The sequence below is a fragment of the Anabas testudineus genome, chromosome 13 (assembly GCF_900324465.2).
Source record: "Anabas testudineus chromosome 13, fAnaTes1.2, whole genome shotgun sequence".
NCBI lineage: Eukaryota > Metazoa > Chordata > Actinopteri > Anabantiformes > Anabantidae > Anabas > Anabas testudineus.
Genome location: NC_046622.1, coordinates 16,689,749 through 16,713,258, shown reverse-complemented (window position 1 = coordinate 16,713,258; position 23,510 = coordinate 16,689,749). Strand labels below are relative to the sequence as shown.

Below are 23,510 nucleotides of genomic sequence, written 5' to 3'. Positions count from 1 at the left end.
CTGAGCTCCTCTTTACTTCAAAAGCAGTTTGACTTCTGACACGTTCATTCCAATGCTGTGTTTTTCCCCATCACAACTGTTACATAGTCAGCAATGTTCTGCTGGAAAATTCAGCTTTAGTGAGACTGCTATACTATTCCCTGAACATGTGAATGTGAATGTGTGAATGCTATAAACAATAAAAGGCTGAAATTCTTTTCCAAGCGTTGCTACAAAGTTTGGACTAGTTTTCTCTAAGATAGTTAAAACTTTACATAGTTGTATGAAAAAAAAGAAAGACAGACAGAGATGTGTTCACAAGTCAGTTTGGTCACAGCATGATTGATAACATCAAGAGATGGAGGGTGTGACAGTGTGTCCAGCTTCCTGGAATTATGTGGCCAGGAGGTGCAGTAATTAAGTGTCCCACCCTCTGCTGATAGGCGGACTGTGGAATATCAGGAAAGACTAAGAAGACCTAACTGCACACTTACACACACCATCGTTCTTAATCATCTCTGTTCAAAATCCCTGTCTATAAACATACACTGTACTGACACTAGCAGCTAAAATTATTTATTAATAAGATACTTATAAGTTATTAATAAGGTATGCTGGAAGGATAAGAGTGAATATATAAAAATAAAGTTAAGGACAGCAAATGTGAAGTAAGAGGAAAAAATTGTATAAGCTATCCATGGACGGTAGACGATAACAGGATGTGTATGAGAGCAAGAACAATGAATTGTCCAAACCCACACCTCAAAGATAGGATGTAGTCCAACTTTTAATCCAAATAAATGAAATCACTGTTTTAGGTACCTATTGCCATCTAACGTGGATTTCATATTCACTGTATACAGCAGCAGTATACCACCGGACTTATAAAGAGTACAATTCAGTTAAATTAATGTTATGAATGTAGATTTCAGATAAGTCAGTGTCTTATTCTATTCTATTTTTTGTATGGTTTCACATGTATCAAATTCATGATACGTTTTAATGCTAATAAAGGGTCATACGGCCATGAAGTTAGGGTGAGGGAGTTTATATCAATTTAACCTGTTTTAAAGTAATTTTACTATTTAATTGCACTGGTAGACATGTTGGGGAAAAGCCCATTTAAATTTAAATCTTTTAATAACAATCATCTGTTCTTACCACTTAGAATAAACCCTAGTTTCTCTCTTCTAAACAGAAAAGGTCTCCAGTGTCTCAGAGAGTTGTGGAAGATCATGTGCATGCTTTGACCGATACAGTTATTTTTTCTGATACCTCCAAAGACACACTTTTATTAGATCATACTAAACTGACTTTCCCCATGTGTCGAGAATTTCATCCACATGTTTTTCACCATTAGCAGATACATATGCAGGTCAACAGTGGTGTAGAGGGGCCCAAATCATGTTCCTCTGCTAAACCACTGTTATTGTTTGAAGAGATATTTAGTAACTCCTACATTTTCATTATATTTAACATTGTAAATCATTGTAGTTTACTTGATAATTCAAGAAATATATGAACCATTAACAGCTTAACACCTACGCTCACCGGAAACACGTGACGAGGTCAGCTGACATGACCAAAACAAATATGGCGGCTACAGTAACGACGGTAAATGTACAGAAGGTTCAGTAGTTCAGTCGTTTCTCTCGATTTGTTCTGTCGGGTTAATCTTTTGTAACGTGGGCACATAACTGCTTTTAGTTGTAGTATTTAAATTGTTATCTAAATGTTTCTAAATGGGAAATCGAAAGTAAACGGAAGTCGGAAAGTAAACGGAAGTGTCGTATCTCGTTTGAAACCAAACATCCGCTTCTGTAACGCGTGTGTTTATGATGTTAGCTCGACGTTTTCATCCGAATAAAGCTGGAAAAAACATGAAAATTCAAGAGATTCATCTTCCAGCAAAACGAGAAATGATGTAATGCATCGCCTGAAAACCAGTAGCGACGGTCTGAACAAGATGTAACACCCGAACATGTCTCTGAACAGATAAACAAGACATGGATTTTGCTGTGGAGACAGTCTGACAGTGAACATCGATAAACTGCAGTAACATTACCATGGGTTTAGTGAACTTTGTCATCTCCACGGTAGGAAAATGCCTGGATGCTGCCTGCTTATTGCTGGACCTGAACTTTGTCATCGTCCACAGCGTGGTGCGGACCATCCTGGCGATTATCAACTTTATAACCAACCTGCCCACCCTCCTCCTCACCTCTCTACTGGAGCTGGGAAACTTCACCGTGGTTTGCTTGATGTCCACGGCAGAGGCAACTTCAAGCGCGGCCCACAGTACAGTCACCTTGGCTGGCAGCTTGGTGCTGGCTCTGGAGGGCCTGCTGGAGAGCCTGAAGATGGTGGGGTACCTGTCCATGCACGTCCTGCTTCGGGGGAAGGAGCAGCTGTGTCGAGGCGTGCTCTGGCTGCTGGAGGGCTGCAGCATTGCTGTCAGCCTGGTGGTCTATTTCATCAACACAGTGGTGAACTTTGCACTCATTGCCACTCAGAACGTGTACATGGCTTTAGTCAGTGTAATGCAGACAGTGTCCAGCCCGCTGCAGAAGGTGCTCGAGCTCACGCTGACCACCTTCACCTTTCTGTACAGTAGTGTGGTTGGGACATCAGCTTTCCTGTGGTCACCTTGTAAGCTGGTGCTGGACTTCTTGTTTTCACTGGTGCACATGTTCCTCAGCATCTTCATACTGAACATCTATGGCCTCCTGCTCACTGTTGCTATAACTCTAACCACCACAGCCTACTTGAACCCAGAGCTGACTCGACAGGCTGCTGTGAGACTTGTGGATCAAGTTAACTCTTCTCCGGCTCTACGTAGACTCTATCAAGCCCTGCAGCAGCTCACTACAGCTATGCAGAGAGCTCCTCATTTTGCACGCTGTAACATACGACACTTGCAGAGGCTACTCCATCACCTCTATCTGCTGGAGAGGGGACTTTGGCAGCAAATGTCTCGAAACAGCAGTCAGCTAGGTCTCGCATTGCGTACTCACTTCCACAGGGACAATGCCAACAGAGAGCAAGGCAATGGCAACCCTGGAGAGGAGCGACGGGATCCTCCTGATGGAAGAGCAGGAGATGGAGACCACCAGGAGCTGCTGGATTTAGTTTTCCCATCGTGCAGTACAAACAGACAACTTAAAAAGCCCTCAGGCCAAGACAGTGACAGTAAACCTCTGCCTGCCGAGAACCTGCTTATTCTGCTGAAGGAGCAGGAGGAGAGGAAGAAGTGTGTGATCTGCCAGGACTGTACCAAGACGGTGGTGCTACTGCCGTGCAGACATTTATGCTTGTGTAGAGATTGTACAAAAATCCTGTTGAGGCAGCCTGCTTACCAACAGAACTGCCCGCTCTGTCGGCACATGATCCTCAACACTATGGATGTGTATGTATGACTGGACCAATCAAAGAGGCTCTGTGACATCGAGCGGCCTGACAGCTGGTATCTAGACTTAAAGTGTTACCACCAATGAAATGATGTTATATGGCTTATGTTTTTAGTTGGTTGTGTTGAAGGATAAGTCTGGTGATATTTTTTTTTCTTGTCCCATGACAAGGCCAAACATAACAAAGTGTTGATAAGTCTGTGTTTCAGTATTTTCTCTTAACCAACTGTGGTACCCAGCCTCAGGTCCATTCATTCCCACTTATGTTTTTTTAAATGGCTACTTTACCAAAACAACTGGGTTCTCTTGTTTTAAAAAAAAATTACAGAAGTAAACTTCAGACAATGGTAAATATACTTTATGTAACAAGAAAATTTAATCAATTTATTGTTGGTTCTGGATATATGGGATTTATTGATTATAAAATATACGAAAATATCACCAGACTTACCTTAGAAATTATGTTTTCAGATCTCAGAGCAGTTCAATAGATAGATGCTAAAGTAAGGACATGCTGTGACCTGATTCCAAACTATAGTACATACTAACTGTATATAGTTTTGAGTAATACGAAATTATATAGTGTCTCTGTTGGTTGTTAGCTAAGTTACAACTTTAAAATGCTGCCACTACATAAAGAGACCAGGATAGTATTTAACACTTTATTTTTGACAAATCTGACAGTTACTGTCTCAATAACTGTCAGATAAAATGTCTAAAAGTAATAAAAAACACTCATCACCAATCATCTTCCAAAGACCCAAACTTAAAAGTAAAAGAAAAAAAGTTGACCATCGTGTATAAAACAGCAAATGTGTGAAGCTGGAACTGGTCTTTTAAAACTTCTTCTTGAAAATATCTGTAATAAAAAGTAATAATAAGTCATTTATTTTATCGACTGAGCTCTAATAGAGATGGCAAAGCGTAACAGATCTCAAATGCTGCTAAGATCTAATGTGTGACTTGTAAGTGTGGACTTTGGACACAGCGGTCTCGGTTGTGGCACTAAGACGTTTCAGTGTTGCCGCGTTGAGTCTCAGGTCTTGTAGCCATGGTAACCTGCAGGTGCCCTCCCTTCCTGATGCTGAAACGTTTACTGCCCCTCATGTCTTAAAACGATGTGCTTTGAGTGGGCCAAGCTGTGAAGAGAGAAAGCCAGTGATTCCACACGTGCTGGATGTGTGACAGTGGACTCGGTGTTGCAGTCGATACTTTGACCATTTAAATATTCTTGTGTAGATTTTTGCGCTGCATAGAGCATTTCACACAGAGCCTCTGTATTTGAGGAAGGTGATTCCTAATTCCTGTCAGTGCTGATAAACTACAGCTTTATTTCATTTATTCGTTCTATTGATAGGACTTCTTCCAGTCTTCCATCGGAGGCGTATTACAGTCACCACCAACATATAATCCATAAAAGGTTTTCCCTTTCCTTTGTCACTGTAGTAAAATAGATGCATTATATATTCCTGTTGGATAAAAGCATCATAAAGTAATAAGGCTTTACAATTTCATTAGTTTGTGTTTTTCAGTCTAGCTGATGAAGCTGAAGTGTTGATATTGATCTGTGTTTGAAGTTTACAGGGTCCAGTTGCGACACCACACCTCGTATTATTATTGATGCTGGTGTTGTGGGTTCAGAACTGCGGGAGAAGAAAAAGTGCCATGTGTCCTCATTTCCTGTTTGTCACTGTGTTTTTATTGAATTCATTTGGATGGTTCATTTTTGTGACAGAGCTGTGTGGTGACACACGTTCACTACTACATAGCATATCATTGACGATGCGGTCTGATTGTCAGTGTTTGATGATGTTGTAAATGATTTCTAGAGACCAGACTGTTGTTGTTATGCTCCTCCTCTCAGGTATTCCTCAAACACCAACATAGAGCATTCCTAACTAGAGGTTGCAGTGGACTGAAACAAACCATCTTCTGTTGCTTTCTGCTGAGTGTGTAGGAACTGTGGGAGACCATGTGATTTAAAGATGTGAATGTAACTTGTGTTTTTTATTGCTATGGCTGCCACGTCACTGGCAAGTCTTCATAATAAAACATTGAAACTTTCTCTTGTCGTCCTCTGTCCAGCTGTAAATGTTGATGCAGAATCTGTGGCTAAAACTACGGTTTATCTGTTTTTTTTCTTATATGATATTTTCTCATTAACATAAAAAAACTCTGCTCCTTTGAGTCTTCTTTATGACAGGCAGCAACACAAGATAGATAGACAACATCAAAATAAGTAACACACACACAGATCTGTCACAGCCTGTTGTTAGTCAGTATTAAATAATATAATTCAAAATACAATTTGATAAAATGCAACCATGAAATCACAATTACCCCCACACTTTAATGATTTGGTAAACTATACCAGCAAATAGCAAAATATGGTGGCATTTTAAAATTGATTTTAAGTTGGTGTATGACTCGTCAGATACAGGAGTTTCAAACCTACCTTAATTTTTTTAGGCATTTTTACATATTAAGATGTAAATAAAACATGGGTTAATGAGATTTGCAAATCATTGCATTCAGTTTCAAACTTTGCGCATGTGACAATAAAGGCAGAGTTTGGGGGTCTCTACAAGGGCTGGAGGCGTAGAAGAGAGGGGGTGGAGGAAGGGCCCTAATGGTCATAAGGGACCACTTCCAGAAACATCTGCAGATGCTTCATCCCTGTTCCCACTGTCCTCTCTAAAAATATCCCCAGTTCTACACTAGACCTCTGCTGAGATAAATGAAAGCTCTCAATGACATCAGTCTGCAGTATATTTTTTCGTTTTAGTGTTTTTTTATATTTTCAGTAATAGTGAGATTTAAGTCCGATGTTCTCGCTTTATTGTGTTTTAATGGTGATTGATCATGTCGTTTACCGGCCCTGAAGTCATCACAGACTTAGCAGACATGAAATCGTCATTATTGTTATTATCTCATTGTCTCTTAACCCACAAGCCCGGCCTCTGTCTTGTTTATGTGTTGGTTGTAAGTGAGGATGGTGTTAACAGAGGAGAGGAAGTTTACTGTCAGGGGAAGAGCAGTGAGCAGTAAACTGAGGAGAGTTTTATACTCAAGGGGTTCGACCTCTTCCCTCTGCCCCCAGTAGACCGATACGGGAGCATTATGGGAAAATGTCAAACTCTGCACTCGTCCCTGCTTCGCTCACACCCTGTTTTATCTGTTTATCATGACCGTCTCCATCACTCTGATTCCGAACATCTTGTGCTTTTATTTTGGCGTCATAATGGGTGGGAAAATCAGTAGCGTTCAAAACATTACAATAGTGGAGATGTTGAATTTCTACCAGCTACAAGCGCTGCTCTGGATTCAACCCTGGCCTCTGACCCCCCTGTGGGGACTCCCGAACAATAAGAGAATTACCCCATATAGACAATATATAAGAAAGTATTAGAGTAATGTTTCCATTGCTGATACTGGCAGCCTGGCCTGTGAAAAGTGTCACTAAATTAAAATGACGAGTTTGACGTTAATGTGAAGAGATAAGAGTTCGAGACGGACAGCACTTTGTCAGCTTTGGCCTCCACCCAAACTCGGCTCTGGTCTAATTAAGACGTTGGTGCTAATTAATCCAGATAGTGCTGAATAAATGCAGTGTGTGATTTATGGGCAGCACAGAGATTAGAGCTGGTGACTCTTGAAGCAGGAAGCCGGATGATAATCGTCAGATCAGAAGGTTTGTCACGTAGACGCACTGGGTCTCCTAAAAAGACAATTTAAAGTCAAAGAGACAAGATGTCTACAGTGTGATCTAAATTAATAGACGTACTATAATTGGATAAGTACTTCTTAAATAGAGCACAACTAAATCATTACTGGTGTGACCATCTACATTTGAAAGACATCACCTCCATCTGGTCATTAACAAGAGTTTTCAGTTGACTATTGATCAAATACAACTGAACGTCTGGTGAGTCGACGAGTTGCAGTTTAAATAAAATGAGTTTGATCAGTTACTTCAATCAAACTGCAGTGAAAATGGCGATGTAGCTCCCTGAGCATCACTACTTAATACGAGAGCACGCTCTGAATATCTGACTTAATAAAACTGCCCACATGCTTTTCTTTTTGGAAATCGTCTCAGAGATGACCTTACAAGGGAAATCGGGTTCAGAGTAAACTGCAGTGGAATTTCTTCCTGAAATGTGCCACAGCAGCATAGCTGTAGTCTGTCGTTCAATGTTTGTTCAGCACAATTTGTTCAGTACAATATTTAATCAAAAATCTATTTCGAGGCACAATTGACGCTCTTGTAGTCCAAAAACACATCAGTCACTAATAGAAATGATGTGTGATCAGTTCCTTATCATCTATTATTGTTCTTCAGGACATTCTCTGGAAAACAACAAATTTTAAATGCGTATAAAACAGTCCTAGGATGTGTCCAGATTACACTCCACTCTGTGTTTCACTGTTGTTCTGGCTTTTGTGCATTTTAATAAAGAGAGAAGAGCTCAGTGGGGGGAGAGGGGGGGTGTGAATTTATTGATCTGTGTCAGAGAACATGTCCGCACGAGTGATTTTAACAGCTGATCCCTTCTTTTTTTCAGCTACGCATTTATTATTTAAATATTCTAATAGCTTTTAATGCTGTGTACACTTTTAGATGGCGGTTTCAGAGAAGTCATTTCCTTTGTTTAGCTTGTGATTCTGTATCAGAGCAGTTATAGGATTGATAAAAACTGGAATCCTTTGTGTCGTGGTAGAAAGTAGCTGAAGTGAGCCGAACTAATAAAATCCTAATGTACCAAGCATCCCTGTCTGAATTCCTATTAGCATACAGCCACTGGTGGACTCATAATAAAGGCACCTCAGGACTCAAAAGCTGTTGATACAGCTGGTTGAAATCCTGCCCAGATCATCTGAAGCTCAAACTGATGCTACAGATGTTCATGCTGAACAGTGGTACAACACTGCCCCCTGCTGGATAATGAACCACCACCTTTGACTGAGGTCAACAAACCAGAGAAAGCACTTTGACTGTCCTATTCATCGGACACTCTATGACTTTGTCTTTAAATATGATCTGTTTTTGAGATACAACATTGAACTTGTGTGTTTGTTTACAGTTTTACACAGATTGAACGAGTGTGGGTTTATCAGAGAGTTTAGGGATTCACCACAAGAATTCAACATGTCTCACAGTGGTGGGTCTCTCCCCACTGAAATCATATTGCATCGTCATTTTAATCCAGATATATAACTCTTGCCTCCCTTCGCCTCACCCAAACAGACCCCCGCCCATCTCTGGATTTCAGGGAGTGACGTCACTGTCTGCTTGGCCACAGGCTTTGAGGAGTCAGAGGACGATTTACAGACCGTGAACTAATGGAAATAAATGATAGATGCCAGAGGAAGATTGATTAACTCCCCGCCGCTCTCATTCTACTCTACAGGGAGAAGTTATGAGGATAAATTTAGAGGTTTATTATGTGTGGGAGTCTCAGGGAGTGAAGGGAAAATAACATTTCCTCATGTCTAAGGCAGTGTATCTGACAAGCACAGAGAGTCTTTCTTTGGTGTTTTGGGTGTTTACCCTCCCAAATAAACAATTGGGAGAGACTGAGCTCGGAAAATATGTTTTTTTGTTTTGTTTGTTTATTTGTTTGTTTGTTTGTTCGTTTTAAGCAGCAATCAGTGACAGAAAGAAGGAGATGTCTTACATCAAGCAGCTCGCAGTGATGAAATGCAGCTTGTGAGTCTGTCAAGATACTTACGGCATTTGGTGAAATCGTTAGGCAGAAATAAACAGTGTGAATCCAGTGGAAAATGAACCGTTTCCAGCCTTATTTCACTGTGGCATTTACTTTAGTAGTCCTGCGCCTTTGCCTTTGGGAACACAATCCACAGGCCTGGGTGCTGGATTTCAATAGTAAAAGTGTCACAGAAGCGCTGATCGGTCAGACGGTCAGATTTTATAGAGCTTTATATTTCTACACACAATGCATTAGAGGCAGACCTTTCATAATAAATGTATACATCAAACAGGCATAAGCCTATTAGAGACATGACTAAAGATCAAACCTGTGGTTCTCAACATTTTAGCTTTTAACCCCTCACAAAAAACTGATCCTTGTAGCATCTTGACAGTTTTCTAACACCTGGAAATACCAATTCTCAGTTAAAGATCAGTTGGGTAAAGGAGGAAGTATTTTAGTTTTTTCTTCTTTTCTTCCCTGTTAATCATCTCAAAACTCAGATCTATGCCAAGACCTTTTTGGAGGAGAGCGACTCCTACACTACACCGTAAGTAAGTGCCCAGGCAGGCATGTTGTAAGAATTAATGTCAGATTAATATGAGAATCAACGCAACACCCGAAGAAGCTGATCTCTTCACATTAGTCACTTTCCAGTATCAATCTGTCATCTGTGTGTGTTTGAAACTGATTTATTCATGTTTCCTGTTTGCTTTACATAAATTGCAGTGAAACAAAGCGTGATGATAGCTGAAAAGCTGTTTGAATTAGAGGCCTGGAATTGGCCATTGTCAAAACATCTGTTGCAAAAATTAACTGTCTGCAGCTGAAGAACAGACACTAAATAAACATTACCGCTCAGTGTATGCACCTCACACTTCACCAGTACAATATGTGCCATTCAAGTCACATTGTCTGCTATGACCTTTACTTTGTATACAAATACGGCTGTTCAGCGTCCGAGCATGTTCACCTGCCTTTATCCAGAACCTTTCAATCAGGTAACTAATATTGGTCATCATGCAAAGACAGCAGAGTTTTTCCAGTCTGAGTACACCAGGAAGCCCGTGAAGGTGCTGTCTGTCTTGGTGCTGGAGTAAAATCCATTGTACTCTGACAGAGCCATCTGGACCCACACCTGGTCACCAGGGATGAGGTGGAGCAGGGAGCCTCCTGACAGAGACGCCGGTTTGGGCCAGTTTCCATAAAACTGAAAGTAAGATGCCACCGCATGTCCGTTCTTTATCAGGTCAAACTGCAGACTGGCTCGGTAGACTGTGGCATGGACGGCAAAGTAGTAGACTCCAGGGACTCTGCAGGTGAAGCGTCCAGTCTCTGGGTTGTAGTCCCCCTGCTCATTCAGTAGGATCTTGTCAAAGGAGACTGCATCACCCACGGTGAGGGGTAAAGTGCGGCCCTCAGACAGTTTAGCGCTGAAGGCTGACTTGGGGGCCACAGCACACTCTCCTGGCTGCCCCCTCTCCCCTTTTTCTCCTGGGTCACCTTTGTCTCCAGTCAGGCCTCGCATTCCTGTCTCACCTGCCCAGGAGGAGAAGCACAGACGTGAACATCCAGCGCTGACACCCCTCACAAACACAAAGAGATAAATATAAATGAGTACCTCTGTCCCCCCTGTCCCCTCTCTCTCCTTTCTCCCCTGGAGCAGCGTCCCTCCCATCTCTCCCATCTCTCCCTGGCTGACCAGGGCTGCCATGAACTCCGGGAGTGCCTGGGGTGCCGGGGTGACCAGTGCACAAACTGGGAGGGATCTTGTTGTCTTCTAGCTGGTTGGAAATATGGACTTGCAGGATGAGGAGGGAGTGCAACAGCGGCAACAGCCTGAGTGAGGTCATCTCAGTGTCACAGCTGAGAAAGAAAAGAGAAAAACATGAAGAGCTCGAATAATGGAAAGTATGCGTGGAAACGTTACAATTTACAAACAAGTCTGTGGAGGAGAGACACCAGGTTTAAACAGCACAACAGACAATGGGATAATAGTGATAAGATTAAACAGAAGTGCACCACAAATACCACGTAAACATCATTTCAAATCAACCACGATCACATTACAAAAGCAGGGAGAGCACATTCAAACCGTCAAACTGCAGCACATGTAAACACTGAAAAGACTGTTTCACATCTTCCCATAAAGAATTATGGTTTCAAATGTAGTTGTTAGTTTTTTGTCAAACAACCTCTGGAACAGGATAAAAAGTCTCAGGTTATTTACAGTCAAAGGGAATTAATCCACAAACCTAGAGACTATTGTTTCCCAGGCTGATCTGTTATAATGCTACTGTGTGATTTGCCTTCATACATAAACTTCCATTACTGCCCCAACATTAAGACGGTAACCAGTAATTAAGAACAGATGGCATTTTAACTGTGCTCCTCTCCGCTTTTTAAAATCATAAAGCATATTTAGACTATTCTAAGTGAGAGTTTCTACTGAGATTTGACTGTAACAGCACACGCGTGCAGAGCTCGTGTTTATTAACACAGGTGCAGATCGTGGTGCCAACAAGTGATTCAGCCTCCTCAAATAATCATCTCAGAGTCATCCTGCTAAAAACAGCATGCTTAGATTCAGCGAAGGCACGTGGAAAGACACGATGTGGAAAAGGATAAGTGAATAGAAATGAATCAACCCACAAAGGCGCAGAAATGCAGTTTTGCTTTTCTGCATGTGATCATTACTCATGACCCCAGACTCTCTGATGTCCAGTTCAGTCCTTCAAATCTGAAGCCAAACAACAAGCTAAACATGTCTTCCTAATAGGTCATTTAAACATGCAGATATAGTCACCTCTCAATCTGCAGTTCAAGCAGATGAAAATACTATTTGCCAGACTCTGAATACCAGACAGCCAACTCTGAAACTACTCACAGTCACACCTACAAGTGAAAAGTTCATCCTCAAGTTCTCGTCTCTGTCTGAGCATGAACTAAGTCTAGATGACCTGCTCCCTGCGTTTTTCCTGGTAATTATAAAAATGTGTTTATTATACCAATCTACAAAATGTCAATCTTTTCCTTTTCCTTCCTGTGAGACAGAGAGACCGTGAGACAGCAGCTTGTCTCCACTGTCACTCTGTCTGGGGGGCAGGACAGACGTCACATTAACAGAACTGATGGACTGAACTGGAAGACTTTGGTTTCTTGGGGACTTCCTCATTTAGTTCTGTTTAGTTTGTGCGACAGTGATGTGAGCCGTGAAGGACTTTGTCGTCAGATTGGGAGCTTACATCCACAGCAGCTGCAGAGTTTTGAGCAACCTCTCCTGGGGGAAGGGGGCTAAAACAGAAGGAGAAGAAAGAAAGTGAATAACAAGAAAAGGAGGAGGAAACGAGAAGTGCTTGTCAGCATTCCTGGCAGAAGAGGAGAGCAGACGAATATCTGAAGTCTGAGCAGATGTCTGCCACTGCTAGTCAGTAGCCATCAGGAGATTAGAAATAGCAGTGATTTCTATATCAGCACAACAGAGTTCACTGTACAGCTGCACATAGCTACACTAATCCTGGTTATACTGTCAGACTGTTGACTTGATGATTTCGTACCTTTTCTTTCTGTGGGTTAACACACGTCCAGTTAATCTGGACGTTAAGTTTACTAAACTCTTTTGGGAACTGTAGAGTCCTGTTCATTCTTCATTCTGTTCATAAAACCTCTGAATCAAACTACCTGTCTGCTATTTTGACTCAACTTTACCATCTGCATGATTTGTGTGAACCTTTACAGGCGGTTTAAAGATCAGATTTCACTGTAAGACAGAAATCAACAAGCCCCACCAGTTATTTGGAAAGGTTTGGCAGACTTCCTTAACACCAGCTGGACGCCGCTGCCATTATCCACATTTACACATGTTGTAATGTTTTATTACGTATTTTAATGTATTGTACACCCGTAACATACTGTTGAAGGCACAACTACTTATTTAGTATCTACCTAATAGTGAAAGTACTGAACTAATGATTTATATTATACAATAAAGGAGAACAGTGCTCCAGAACTTACAGACTAGTCAGGATGAAGCAGAGTCAGCTTTGAAAAGCGGCTCAACCTTCAAACCATCCAGAGAAGGTAAAGTATTTGTGCTTGACTGGTAACAACAATACCTGAAGGAGTGAGCTGAGTATAGCAGAGTGTAGCAGAGCAGTTAGAGGGAGGACAGGGTGGAGCAGAGTAGATTGAGTTTGATTTCAAAAAGTTGCATGTTGTAGCTTTAAGTGAAGGATCTAAACGCTTTTCCACACCTACTTTAAAGTTTCTATATAATCCAACTCAACGATCATATGTGCACAATTCACACTGATGCACTTTGTGGTGATGTAGTTGTTTCTATTTGAGAAAAGGAAAAATCAAAACACTTACCGGACGATGACGTGAAGTCTTTGGAAGCTGCTGCTGCTGATGTCTCCGAGTGTCGAGGAGAATCCAGTGATAGACTTTCCTCCCAACCGGAGTGTGTGGCTGGGAAAAACAGAGAGGAAATGGTAATGAAATCCAATTAGACACTTGGGTGGGAGGGAGAGGAGGACCAGCGGGTGGAGTGGAGAGAACAGGGAGGATACACAGGGAAATATTTGATGTTAATCCAGCAGAAATACGAAAAAAAAAGGGACACAAACAGAAAGTGAGGAAGGAGGGATCTGGGAGAGGAGGAGAGCTAAGGGTTGGATGATAAATGGAAGAATGTTTGGGATATTGCATAATGGTGTTTGGGAAAACTCTCCAAGACAAGAGAGTTCAGAGGGCTGCGGTCATCGGCAGCTCCAAATGAGCTATCTTCACAGAAAACAGAAAGGTGAACTGAAGCTAATTCAGACATAGGCTGACGTGACAGCAAACTCACTCCGATTCCCTTCTTCTCTGCTCTGTGATTTCCATTATCTGCCTCCAAGATGAAGCAATTTGCTCCATACAGATAACATCTTCCTGCTAATATCGGTCTCCCACTCAAGCGAGACTCTCTGACAGTAATCCTCTTTTCTCTGTAAGCCTTCAGTGGCAGCGATAAGTTGATAAAGCAAGAGCTCTTAATATCTTTTTGGCAAGGAAGTTTAACTTGAGCCGGGTACATTTTACAGCTCCCTTCAGTTTGGGCCAAGGAAAGCATGTTTTCACTGTTATCACGCAGCGGTGACCCCAAGTGAACCAGACCTGTGCCAAAACTGGAGATGGTGGAGGAGTGTGAAGCTTCGGTCTATTGACTTAATCTGTGTGGGAGAAGAGAAAACAGAAAATAAGCAGAGTGAAGTGTTTAGTATAACACTGGGCTCTGCAAATTAGGTTCAGTTTTGAAGAATTGCTCATTGTTTTACAGGGCAGCTGAAGTACAGGAGGGCATGTTTTTGCTTTGTTGCTTTGTTCCATTTGATTCAAAACTAAATGGATTAATAAAAATGTTTTTGTTCCTGCTTTAGGCCTATATCCAACCCTCATCTAATCTGACATTTAGGTTTCCCTAAAGGCGAGCGTGATCTGCTATTGTGAAAAAGTATGTTTTTGTTTATACTACTGCTACAGGAGTGGATTTGTCTCACTGACCAGTGGTGTAACAGCTTAAATTAGGTCCATCTTTATGTGGACAAAATAAACAAGTGATGGTTAAAGGAAGTGCAGTGTTTATAACTGAAGGACTGTGCACTGACATGCACGGTTACTGAGAACTGAGAAGGGGGAACTGCTCTGGCTATACACATGGGTCTGCTTAGCGCCTTAACACCAAAACACTGGTTTTATGGGAATGGGATGACTGAGGGCCAAAAAAAAAAAAAAAAAAGACTTTCCTTTAAATTGGAGTCATCGGGCTGTTGTGAGGAGTGGTTTCAGCAGGATCCTGTGGAGGCACTGAGCTGTAACTGAAGCGAGAGACACTGCAGAGTTAGGACATGTTTTTAATTAGCCGAACCAGAATCAGCACATTCTGGGTCTGCTACACTAATTTCCTGTAAGAATCCATAAACTGCTGCCTGGACGGTTTACGGTTCACTTGGATCACTTGGCAAACGAGGAGTTTGAATACAATTCTAATGAGTGGTGGTGGTGGAGTTAAAGCAAAGCTTTGATTTGGTTATTTGGTGTCGTTTGGTTGGTTGGAGAAGGTGGTTTCAGTTCAGGGTTGAACTTGGACTGATTTACAGTGAAAACAAGGACACGGGAGACCTGACTTTAACTCTCACAGCTGTGAACACAGATGTTGGGCTTTCAATGCAGGGCTCAGAGATAAATCATATGTACGGTGATCAATAGATGAGTTTAATATAAAATGTCACAAAGGGTAACGTGTGGATCGATGCTGTCTAGCGTCTTGGTTATTTCTGTTAAATGACAACATGACAGCATTTTTACTATAAAACATAAAGGTTGAAAATTAAGCTGATTTAATAAGCATTCTATCACATGTATTCCTCAAGCTCATGTGCCAAATATTTCAGCTTCTCAAAATACAGGATCTCCATTGTTACATTTTGGTTACAGAAAGGGTTTGGGGTTTTACATCTTTGGTCAATAGGAAACAGTTTTTCTGGGTGGTAAAGCAGTGATAAACTGAAATGCAGGGCGACTGGTTCAGTTCTTCCTGGCCACACTGAAGTGCTCTTGAGAAATGCAGTTAACCCCAAACTGCTCACTATGCTTGTTTGTGTAATCACAAGTTGTAAGTTGCTTTGGATAAAAGTATCCACTAAATGTACTCTGCTCCTTAAGGAACCTGCAAAAGGCATTTCAACTCAAACAGGGAACCAGGCGAGAGACAAGACAGATTAAAGGAGACATGTTTATTATTTAAACTATCACTTAAATAAAAAATGTGCATAGAAAATAAACATGATTAGAAATTTTTCTTTTTACACTTATGTACAACTTTGTTTCCTAATTATACATTCAACCAAGAAGTTTGTGGTTTATTTTCACTGTGGTGGTTTTCCTTCATTTCGTTGATGTGTGTTGAAAGAACACTGTCAAAATGGGAGAAAATATGACTGTTGAACCGATGAATACCGTTATTACACAGAGCAGGAGGAGTATTGATAAGACAAAGGTATATTCAAGGCATAAGAAAACAAGCCTGTTCTTGATCCGTGATCCCTCCAATAGTATGTCCTACGTTCGCTCCCTCTCTGACACCACATCCCGTCCTAGGCTGATCATTTTTATACACGAGAAACAATTAGAAAATTACAAATACTTGTTAAGAATTCGTTCAACCGCTCCCAAACCTTGACTTGTAAAAGAACAATTCAGGGTGGATGTTGCACATAATAAATAAATTAAACGTTTTCAACATCAGCATTATGACTTTCTATAAAAACAGTACAGGATAAGTACAACCAAAGCTTCGGATGAGAGATTGGTGATGAGAGAGACGTGAGAGGATTCAACAAAACAAAACAAAAACGCCCATTTTGGTGCGATCTTTAAAACTCCCAATCAGTCTCCACAAACCAAACTCTTAATTTATACCACATCAAGTAAGCTGTCTAAAAAGTCCCTGTTAAAAGGTACAAAGTAAAAACAGAAAAACATTCACTACAACAACCAGGAAAAATAAAAAATAAAATAAAAAAACAACAACGACAAAAAAACAAAACAAAAACTAAACAAAAACGAAAACAAATGGCTGACCTCAAGAAGTACACAACCACATTAATACAGTTACATTTCTCATCACATAAAAACCGTTCCTTCCCAGAAAGAAAAGAAAAAGAAAAACTGCAATGCTCCTCGCTGGTGAAGGAACACTCACAGGCACAGCAAAATTGGTACTGGATATCATTATACAAAAGAATGATGCACGTTAGTTTCATCTGATAGTACTGTAACACAAAACCATTATAGAGTACATTGAAACATTGCTATTAACCATTATAAATCTGCTGTTTTGCTACTGTAACTAAGTTTGTCTGTCCATTCCATATATTGTATAGATACTAAAGTACAAGAAATTACTATGCATGTTTCCGTATAATATTGTTATGTATTTATACTATAATTACAGATAATGACGGAGAAGTGCCACTGGTGTGGCGTGGTAGAACAAAGTCCAAAGGAACAACAGAGACCATTTCCTTACTGTATATATGCCGTTTAAAACCGTGAAGTAAATGACTTATTGTTGACTGAACCTTCTGACTCTGAAGATGCAGAAGTGGATCTGGACAAGTGAGTCGTAGACAGAGCCCTTGGCATCAGTAAACGTGTTGCCACTGATGCTAGCGTGAACTGTTGGAGCTAATCCTGTAAAAACCTGTTGTCCTACAGACAGAAATGCCGCTGCTGTTCACACGTCAGTATTATGCCCGGTGCTGAAAAGAAACTGCTGCCGCCCGGTTTGAGGTCATATCTACACGTCTTCCATATCTACCAGGGATATTGAAACAACAACTGAAAACAAACGTAGCTGATAAAGTATCAACATCATCACATAGAGCCTGGTGATGTGGAGGAGGAATATACATTCATTGTTGACCTTAGCAGCAGAACCCAGCGAGCCCAGTGTAGGTGCAGGTGTACGACCAGAAGGCCGGCCTGACAGTCAAGGTGGAGGAGCCTCAAGAGCTGATCTTGGGCCTTAAATGGAAAAGTGCAGCCGAGGGTTCTACACGCTGCACCTTCAGGAAGGAAAGGGCTGCTGGTGTGGTCCCTGCCTTCACTTTGTTGCAAGAGTCAAGTGCACTTTGCTAGAGCCTCAAACACCACTTTCAGGAGTCATCAAGACCAACTCTGGGTTGACTAAACTCTGGGCCTAATGCACAGACCTAAGGTCTCTGTGCTTGTGGTTTCAGCACTGGAGTTGCATTGTCTGCCTGGAGAAAGAGCTTAGTTATTATGTCTAGTCAGTGCCTGTGTCACAGCTAAAGTGCAAACTATGTGTGTGTCATCAGGGGCAGTACGGGAGTAACTTTTAACGGCCTTAAGGTGACAACAAAGTCAGCGTGAATGTCGGACAACGATGAGTTAACTAATTAAGGGGCAAAAACAAAGTAACTCAAAGTAACCTCAGTCACATTGTCAGTCTCAACAGTCTAATTAAATATTCAGTGCAGGGGGTGAAGGCGTGTAAGGGAGAAGAGGCATGCTCATTTACAACTAAGGCAAATCACAAGAAGACTGAATCAAAGAATAAAAAGTGATTTCCAAATGCTGGTGAGCACTGATGTGTGGCTTCACTGAGATATGACAAACGTTGGTGGCATTAAAACAGGCACCTCCTTGTTATAGACAGTCTACAGAGGGACAAACCCTTTGGACTGATTGGTTTCTGGTTGGATTTCATTAGTGATCAGTTTATATTTTGCCAACTGGCCGCAAGCCTGTCGACCAACGGCTGATTAATGACAAAAAAACAAACAAACCCCAAAACAAAATAAAAAAACATACTTTGGTGAGACCGCCTTGATAGAAGCCTGTAAGTGGACTTGATTCTCAGTGTCATGTGGTGTGGAGACAATAAGGCTAAACTCTCTCAAGTGCATAATAATAGTTCACACGACTGCCATACTGCCAGCTAAAAACTGGAACAATGAAAAAACTGTCCGCTCTGACCAAACGGCCCAAGATAGATAAAGAGCTACTGGTGGACTGAACTAAAAGGGGACCAAGCCACAGACCAGCGTCAGTCTTTGGAATCAAAGGAAACATTCAGGCTACAAATTAAAAAAGAAAACAATAATGTTACGATAAAAACAACTTTGAAAAGGCAGCGGAATACAAAACATAGAGACCAAGCATTAGTGTTTGTAAACCTCTATTTCCTACAAAAATGCAATAAAATAAATATGATTTTTTTAAAAATATAAATACCTCATTAAGTGCTATTCACTAGTGAGTGCTTTTTGAGTCTTTTTGTAGAAAAATATACATTATTTACATTTGTTTTTTTTAAAAGCAAGCATAATATCCCTGTCCATAATAAAAAGACAGATAACAGACAAGACGTAATACAAATAAAAAACATTTTCCATAGTAATAGTTATCACAATAGGCTATAAAGAAAACAAGCTGTGTGAAAACTCAATTCAAGGGTGTGATGTTTGGTTCTCTTTGTTGCTGTAATTTGGAACGTGTCTTAAAAGTTTGAGCTTATAGAATTACCAAAAAACAAATTGGATGACAACAACAGCATGCACAAACTTGCAACACGTCTGTAAGTGTCTCTCAGAGCCACAGCTGTTTCTGAATCACAGCTCCAAAAATCAATCATAAATATGTCTACTAAAGCACATATCAGTAGGGTTCTCCAGTCCCTTGGCTGTCAGTCCACCAGAATCTCTAGCTGCCTCGCTCTCTCAGGCCAGAGACTAAATCACATCAACAATGTGTCTACATAGCTACCAAGCTGTCAGACTAAAAGGTCTACTTAAGTACAACCTCAGATATCACCCTTTACATAAATGGCCAAAAATAACCAGTTTTTTTTTTCTTCTCTCAACAAATCTACATGTCTTGTTTTCCTCTCTTCCTTTCCATGGCCACTTCTCCCCCTAGTGTTTCCTCCTGCACAGCTCTCATCAGGCTGCTACACACTAACAGCTCCTATTTACAGTGTTCATTGTACACACCTACAATCTTTTCAAAAAGCCAGCTTAGGGGAAGGTTTCAGTAAATCACAATGGCTCTGAAGTCATCAGGGCACATTCAGACAGGGTGCATCAACAACTGACACTAAGATTAAAAAAAGAAATTCTAACAGGTCTTTTAATTTCTTTATCTAGTAAAATTAATGTTCCAAGTCCCTTCAACAAATTGCACTTTGGTGTAAAATGGAACCAAGTTCTTTGATTTTTTTTTCTTCTGTTCACATCTCAGCATTAGTCACCATAGCATACAGTTTATTTAAAAAATTAAATTAAGGAGGATGGGCCAATGTAAAACACAATATGTAGGGACAACTTTTTCATTTAAATGAGAATAAAAGTTAATATTGCAATAATGTGAAGGCCTAAACTGTTTCATAACTCACCTCTTAAGGTGAAATTTCCCATGCCAAACGTAAATGAGACAAAAAGAGGCACAATATGCTGGAATTTCTACAAATGGCCCCTCCTCCAAAATGGCCCTTCCTGCATAATCAATAAAAACTCACGACCACAGTCTCTGCTGTGCTCTGCCAACACCAGCAGCAGAGGCACCGAGAGAGCCTGTGTCTTGTTGGCAGCTCTGGTCTTACGTGAATCAGAGCAGGAAACTTGGCATAATGCCACGACAAACCGCCAGTTGGGGCTTCCTCATAACATCGTGGCACTGCTGCTTGACAGACCTGCAGTCCTCTTTAAATAGTTTTGATACAGGCATCAGTTGAGGAACTTGCGACACTTCTTTGCACCACAGTTGCAGGGCAGCTTGTTGCTGGCATCCTCAATAGGGAACTTGTAGTCGTAGGTGAGCTCCTCTCCACAGTAGATGCGCCGAGAGGCAAAAATGACGATGTGCTTCTGGCCGTCCACAGTGATGACCCGAGAGTAGCAGTTAGGCTCACAGGAGTGGTTGATGAAGCGGGCAGCGTTACCGTGCACTGTGGCATCTACCACCTCATAGTCATCGATGCGAAACATGTAACAGCCAATGCCCTTTGAGGAGACAAGACAAAGAGGTTGGATATGTGATGCTCCCGGTAGTTTTTGAGTCAGGTTAGCCAAACAAACAAACAAGCAAACAAACAACAACCTCTCACCTTTCCATCATAATATTTCTCCCGTTTGTCAGTGAGCACAGACCGAATGACATTCCCAGAGTACTCGATGACCATCTCCCCAGCTTCAATGGGTTTCTTGCAAAACAGTCCTCGACCATGAATAGGAGACCTGCAGAGAGATATAGTGAATGACAGTAATGTGATTTAGGTCTCTGTTATTTTTAATACTTGTTTTGGCCATATTCCTCTTTAAATTTACATATTTATTAAGCTGGAGTCCAGAAGCAGAAGTCCATTTGTTGTGCAACATTTCACCAATCCATCATCAAGCTAAACGATTGATAAATGATTAACAGGTTATATGTGAGTGATCTAACCTGTAGACTCCAACAGTTTCCTTGGAAGTGGCCTTGAGGTTTTTGAATCTCACAGTCAGTGGCAGCTCCACGGAGGCACGCCTGCAACCACTGCATATAAGAAAATCTTGATGATGCACCCTTACAATATATGAGACCATTATGACAAAATAATATTGTAAAACTGGTAACGTTCTGTTTTGTGTGTGCTGCAACAGACCTGGCAGTCCTGAGCTGACCTTCCTCATCATCATCTTCATGCGGCCTGTACTTGGGAGGCTGGCGGTGTTTTGAGGCCAAGAAATTAAACATATCAAATACAGATCTCCTGGATAATAGACAGGCGGAATAGACAGGAGTCATAAACACAAACACACAAGATGATATTTACTTATCATATACATATTTACTATACAAATCATGATCCTTTCCCAACCTGTGGTGGACTTCTGCACGCGCTGATCCATGGGGATTGATTGGAGGTTCATCAGTTTCCTCTGGTTTGTGGAAGCGGAAACGATAGCTCCGACAGTGTCTGGAACCGTACAGCTGTTCCAGCAGGAAGACCACTGCCTCGTGGACGACTCCCAGCATTCTTAGTCCATTCACACCTGGTAGGCATGGAGACAGAACTCACTCAAACCTTTTTTTACTTATCACTAAGACCAATTTTAGGGAATGATGAGAACAAAAATAACATCTATTCTACTGTGTTAGTTGGAATGACGCCTCACCTTCAAAAGAGAGCTCTTGGAGTCGTGCATTGGAGCGAGCTTCCTGCACCTTATCAGTCAGAGACTTCCAAGCTTCTGTAAAGGGATGAGGTATTAGGAAAGGACAGCTCAGTGTTTCGTGCACAATGGTACGCATAAAAAACACGATTGTACTAACTTGTCATCTTATTTTGTATATGTGAAATTAATGCACGTAACATTTTATGGACACACTAGAGTATGCATCGCTCCACAAACTTCTGTCTGAACCTAAACTGAGCCTAATGCAGTTGAGTTTATACAGTGTTTCTCCTGCAAAAACTACCTAACTACCTAGATTATATAAATTATATATTGATATTTCAGATTTTCAATATTGGTATTTATAGAGCTATAGAAAAACATTACTGAATGTTTAATCTGTGATTACAGCTGGCAGGCAGCATTGTATTAATGCAGTTGGTACTCAAAGTGTTTTACACTCCATCTCATTCACCCATTCGCACACAGACACACCGATGGCAGAGCTGCTATGCAGCTGACCTGGCTCACCGGGGGCAACTTGGGGTTCAGTATCTTGCCCAAGGCAGTTGAAATGTGGGGGAAATCAAACCACCAATCCTATGATTGGCAGACAACTGCTCTACCTATTGAGCCACAGCCACCCCCATCCTTCCATCCAAATTTTCCAATGAGCTACTGTCCTTGAATGCGTTTGCATGTATTTCAGTACAGTTACAAGATTACTTAGACAAAGCAGCTTTCTCAAGTAGCCAAGGAATGGAGTTTACATGCATACTGCTTTCTGACTGCTTTGGGTTTTTTTTTTTTTTGCTGAGTTCATTTAGATGCAGACTGACAGTACAGGGGGAGAAAGGAAAAGGGACTTTGTGTTAGTTTAATTTTCAATTAGTCCAAATTTATGTGGACTTAAAATTGAGACAGCATTACTTCTTATTGAGCTCTCCTTAATAATGTCTCCCTCATTCATTCTTTCTGACAAGCTGCTCTCACTCTAGACATTGTGAGAGTTGTGTCATTGTTCTGCCACTGGGGTATGTGAATGCATCACATGTCACTTGAGCACTTTTTATTATATTTAAATTTACACTGGGATTTTCATGGACAGTATAATATGGCACACCTCCATAAAACACACTATACAACATGAACTAAAACAGAAATTTAACTCTTTTTCCTCACCTTCAATACTTTCACAGCGAATGTGGAATCCGTCTTCACTGCAGATTTCAAAGATGATGCCCTTCTTGGGTTTGCTATCCAAACCGATATCCATGCTGTTGCCGTCCTGGTCAGGTGGTAAGGCCACAGGAAGAGACCCTGCTCCTCCAGCTGCAGATGGTTTGTCTTTTCTCATGATTTTCCCCGGTGAATCAGGACCTTCGGATGTTTTTTTACCAGACATGCTAGAAAATAAATGGGATGTGAATCAGAACACTGTTTTGTTGTTGATTTGAAAATGCATGTACTATTGATACTCCATACCTCTTGTTGGCTGCCTTATCTGGAGGATTGCCGGTATCCATGGGTTCAGGTGAGGTCAGCTCTTTGGACCTGTTTGCAAAAAAAGGGAATGGTTCACACTGGGAATGTGTTTTATGTAAGTTACATCAAACAACTGTTAGTAGTCCTACAATATGTGACACATCTGAAAGTTTATTCCTGTAGATAGAAATAAACTGAACACA

General features: G+C 41.1%; 3 protein-coding genes across 5 annotated transcripts in view; 1 reads left to right on the top strand and 2 right to left on the bottom strand.

The window, feature by feature from the left end:
• Positions 1-1,749: 1,749 nt before the first annotated feature.
• rnf26 (ring finger protein 26) lies at positions 1,750-5,450 on the top strand. The gene has a single exon (XM_026340689.2). The coding sequence runs from the start codon at positions 2,046-2,048 to the stop codon at positions 3,393-3,395; it is 1,350 nt and encodes a 449-aa protein (XP_026196474.1). The 5' UTR covers positions 1,750-2,045; the 3' UTR covers positions 3,396-5,450.
• Positions 5,451-9,773: 4,323 nt separating this feature from the next.
• Positions 9,774-14,226, bottom strand: c1qtnf5 (C1q and TNF related 5). Of its 2 annotated transcripts, XM_026340712.1 has the most exons (4): positions 13,469-14,226; positions 12,343-12,391; positions 10,719-10,963; positions 9,774-10,636 (listed from the first exon to the last, which is right to left on the bottom strand). In XM_026340712.1, the coding sequence occupies exons 3-4, from the start codon at positions 10,948-10,950 to the stop codon at positions 10,116-10,118; spliced, it is 753 nt and encodes a 250-aa protein (XP_026196497.1). In that variant the 5' UTR covers positions 10,951-10,963; positions 12,343-12,391; positions 13,469-14,226; the 3' UTR covers positions 9,774-10,115. The 2 variants fall into 2 exon arrangements, with proteins under 2 accessions (XP_026196497.1, XP_026196487.1); XM_026340702.1 differs by lacking the exon at positions 12,343-12,391 and having other exon boundaries at positions 13,469-14,220.
• Positions 14,227-19,879: 5,653 nt separating this feature from the next.
• Positions 19,880-23,510, bottom strand: part of kmt2a (lysine (K)-specific methyltransferase 2A) — a 32,760-nt gene continuing 29,129 nt past the window's right edge. For both annotated transcript variants that reach the window (XM_026373945.2, XM_026373936.2), the window contains exons 27-34: positions 23,308-23,376; positions 23,005-23,228; positions 21,823-21,897; positions 21,525-21,699; positions 21,309-21,416; positions 21,110-21,199; positions 20,772-20,901; positions 19,880-20,667 (exon numbers count right to left, since the gene is read on the bottom strand). In XM_026373945.2, coding sequence (XP_026229730.1) covers positions 20,392-20,667; positions 20,772-20,901; positions 21,110-21,199; positions 21,309-21,416; positions 21,525-21,699; positions 21,823-21,897; positions 23,005-23,228; positions 23,308-23,376 — 1,147 coding nt within the window. In that variant the 3' untranslated portion in view covers positions 19,880-20,391. The remainder of the gene's footprint in view (positions 20,668-20,771; positions 20,902-21,109; positions 21,200-21,308; positions 21,417-21,524; positions 21,700-21,822; positions 21,898-23,004; positions 23,229-23,307; positions 23,377-23,510) is intronic.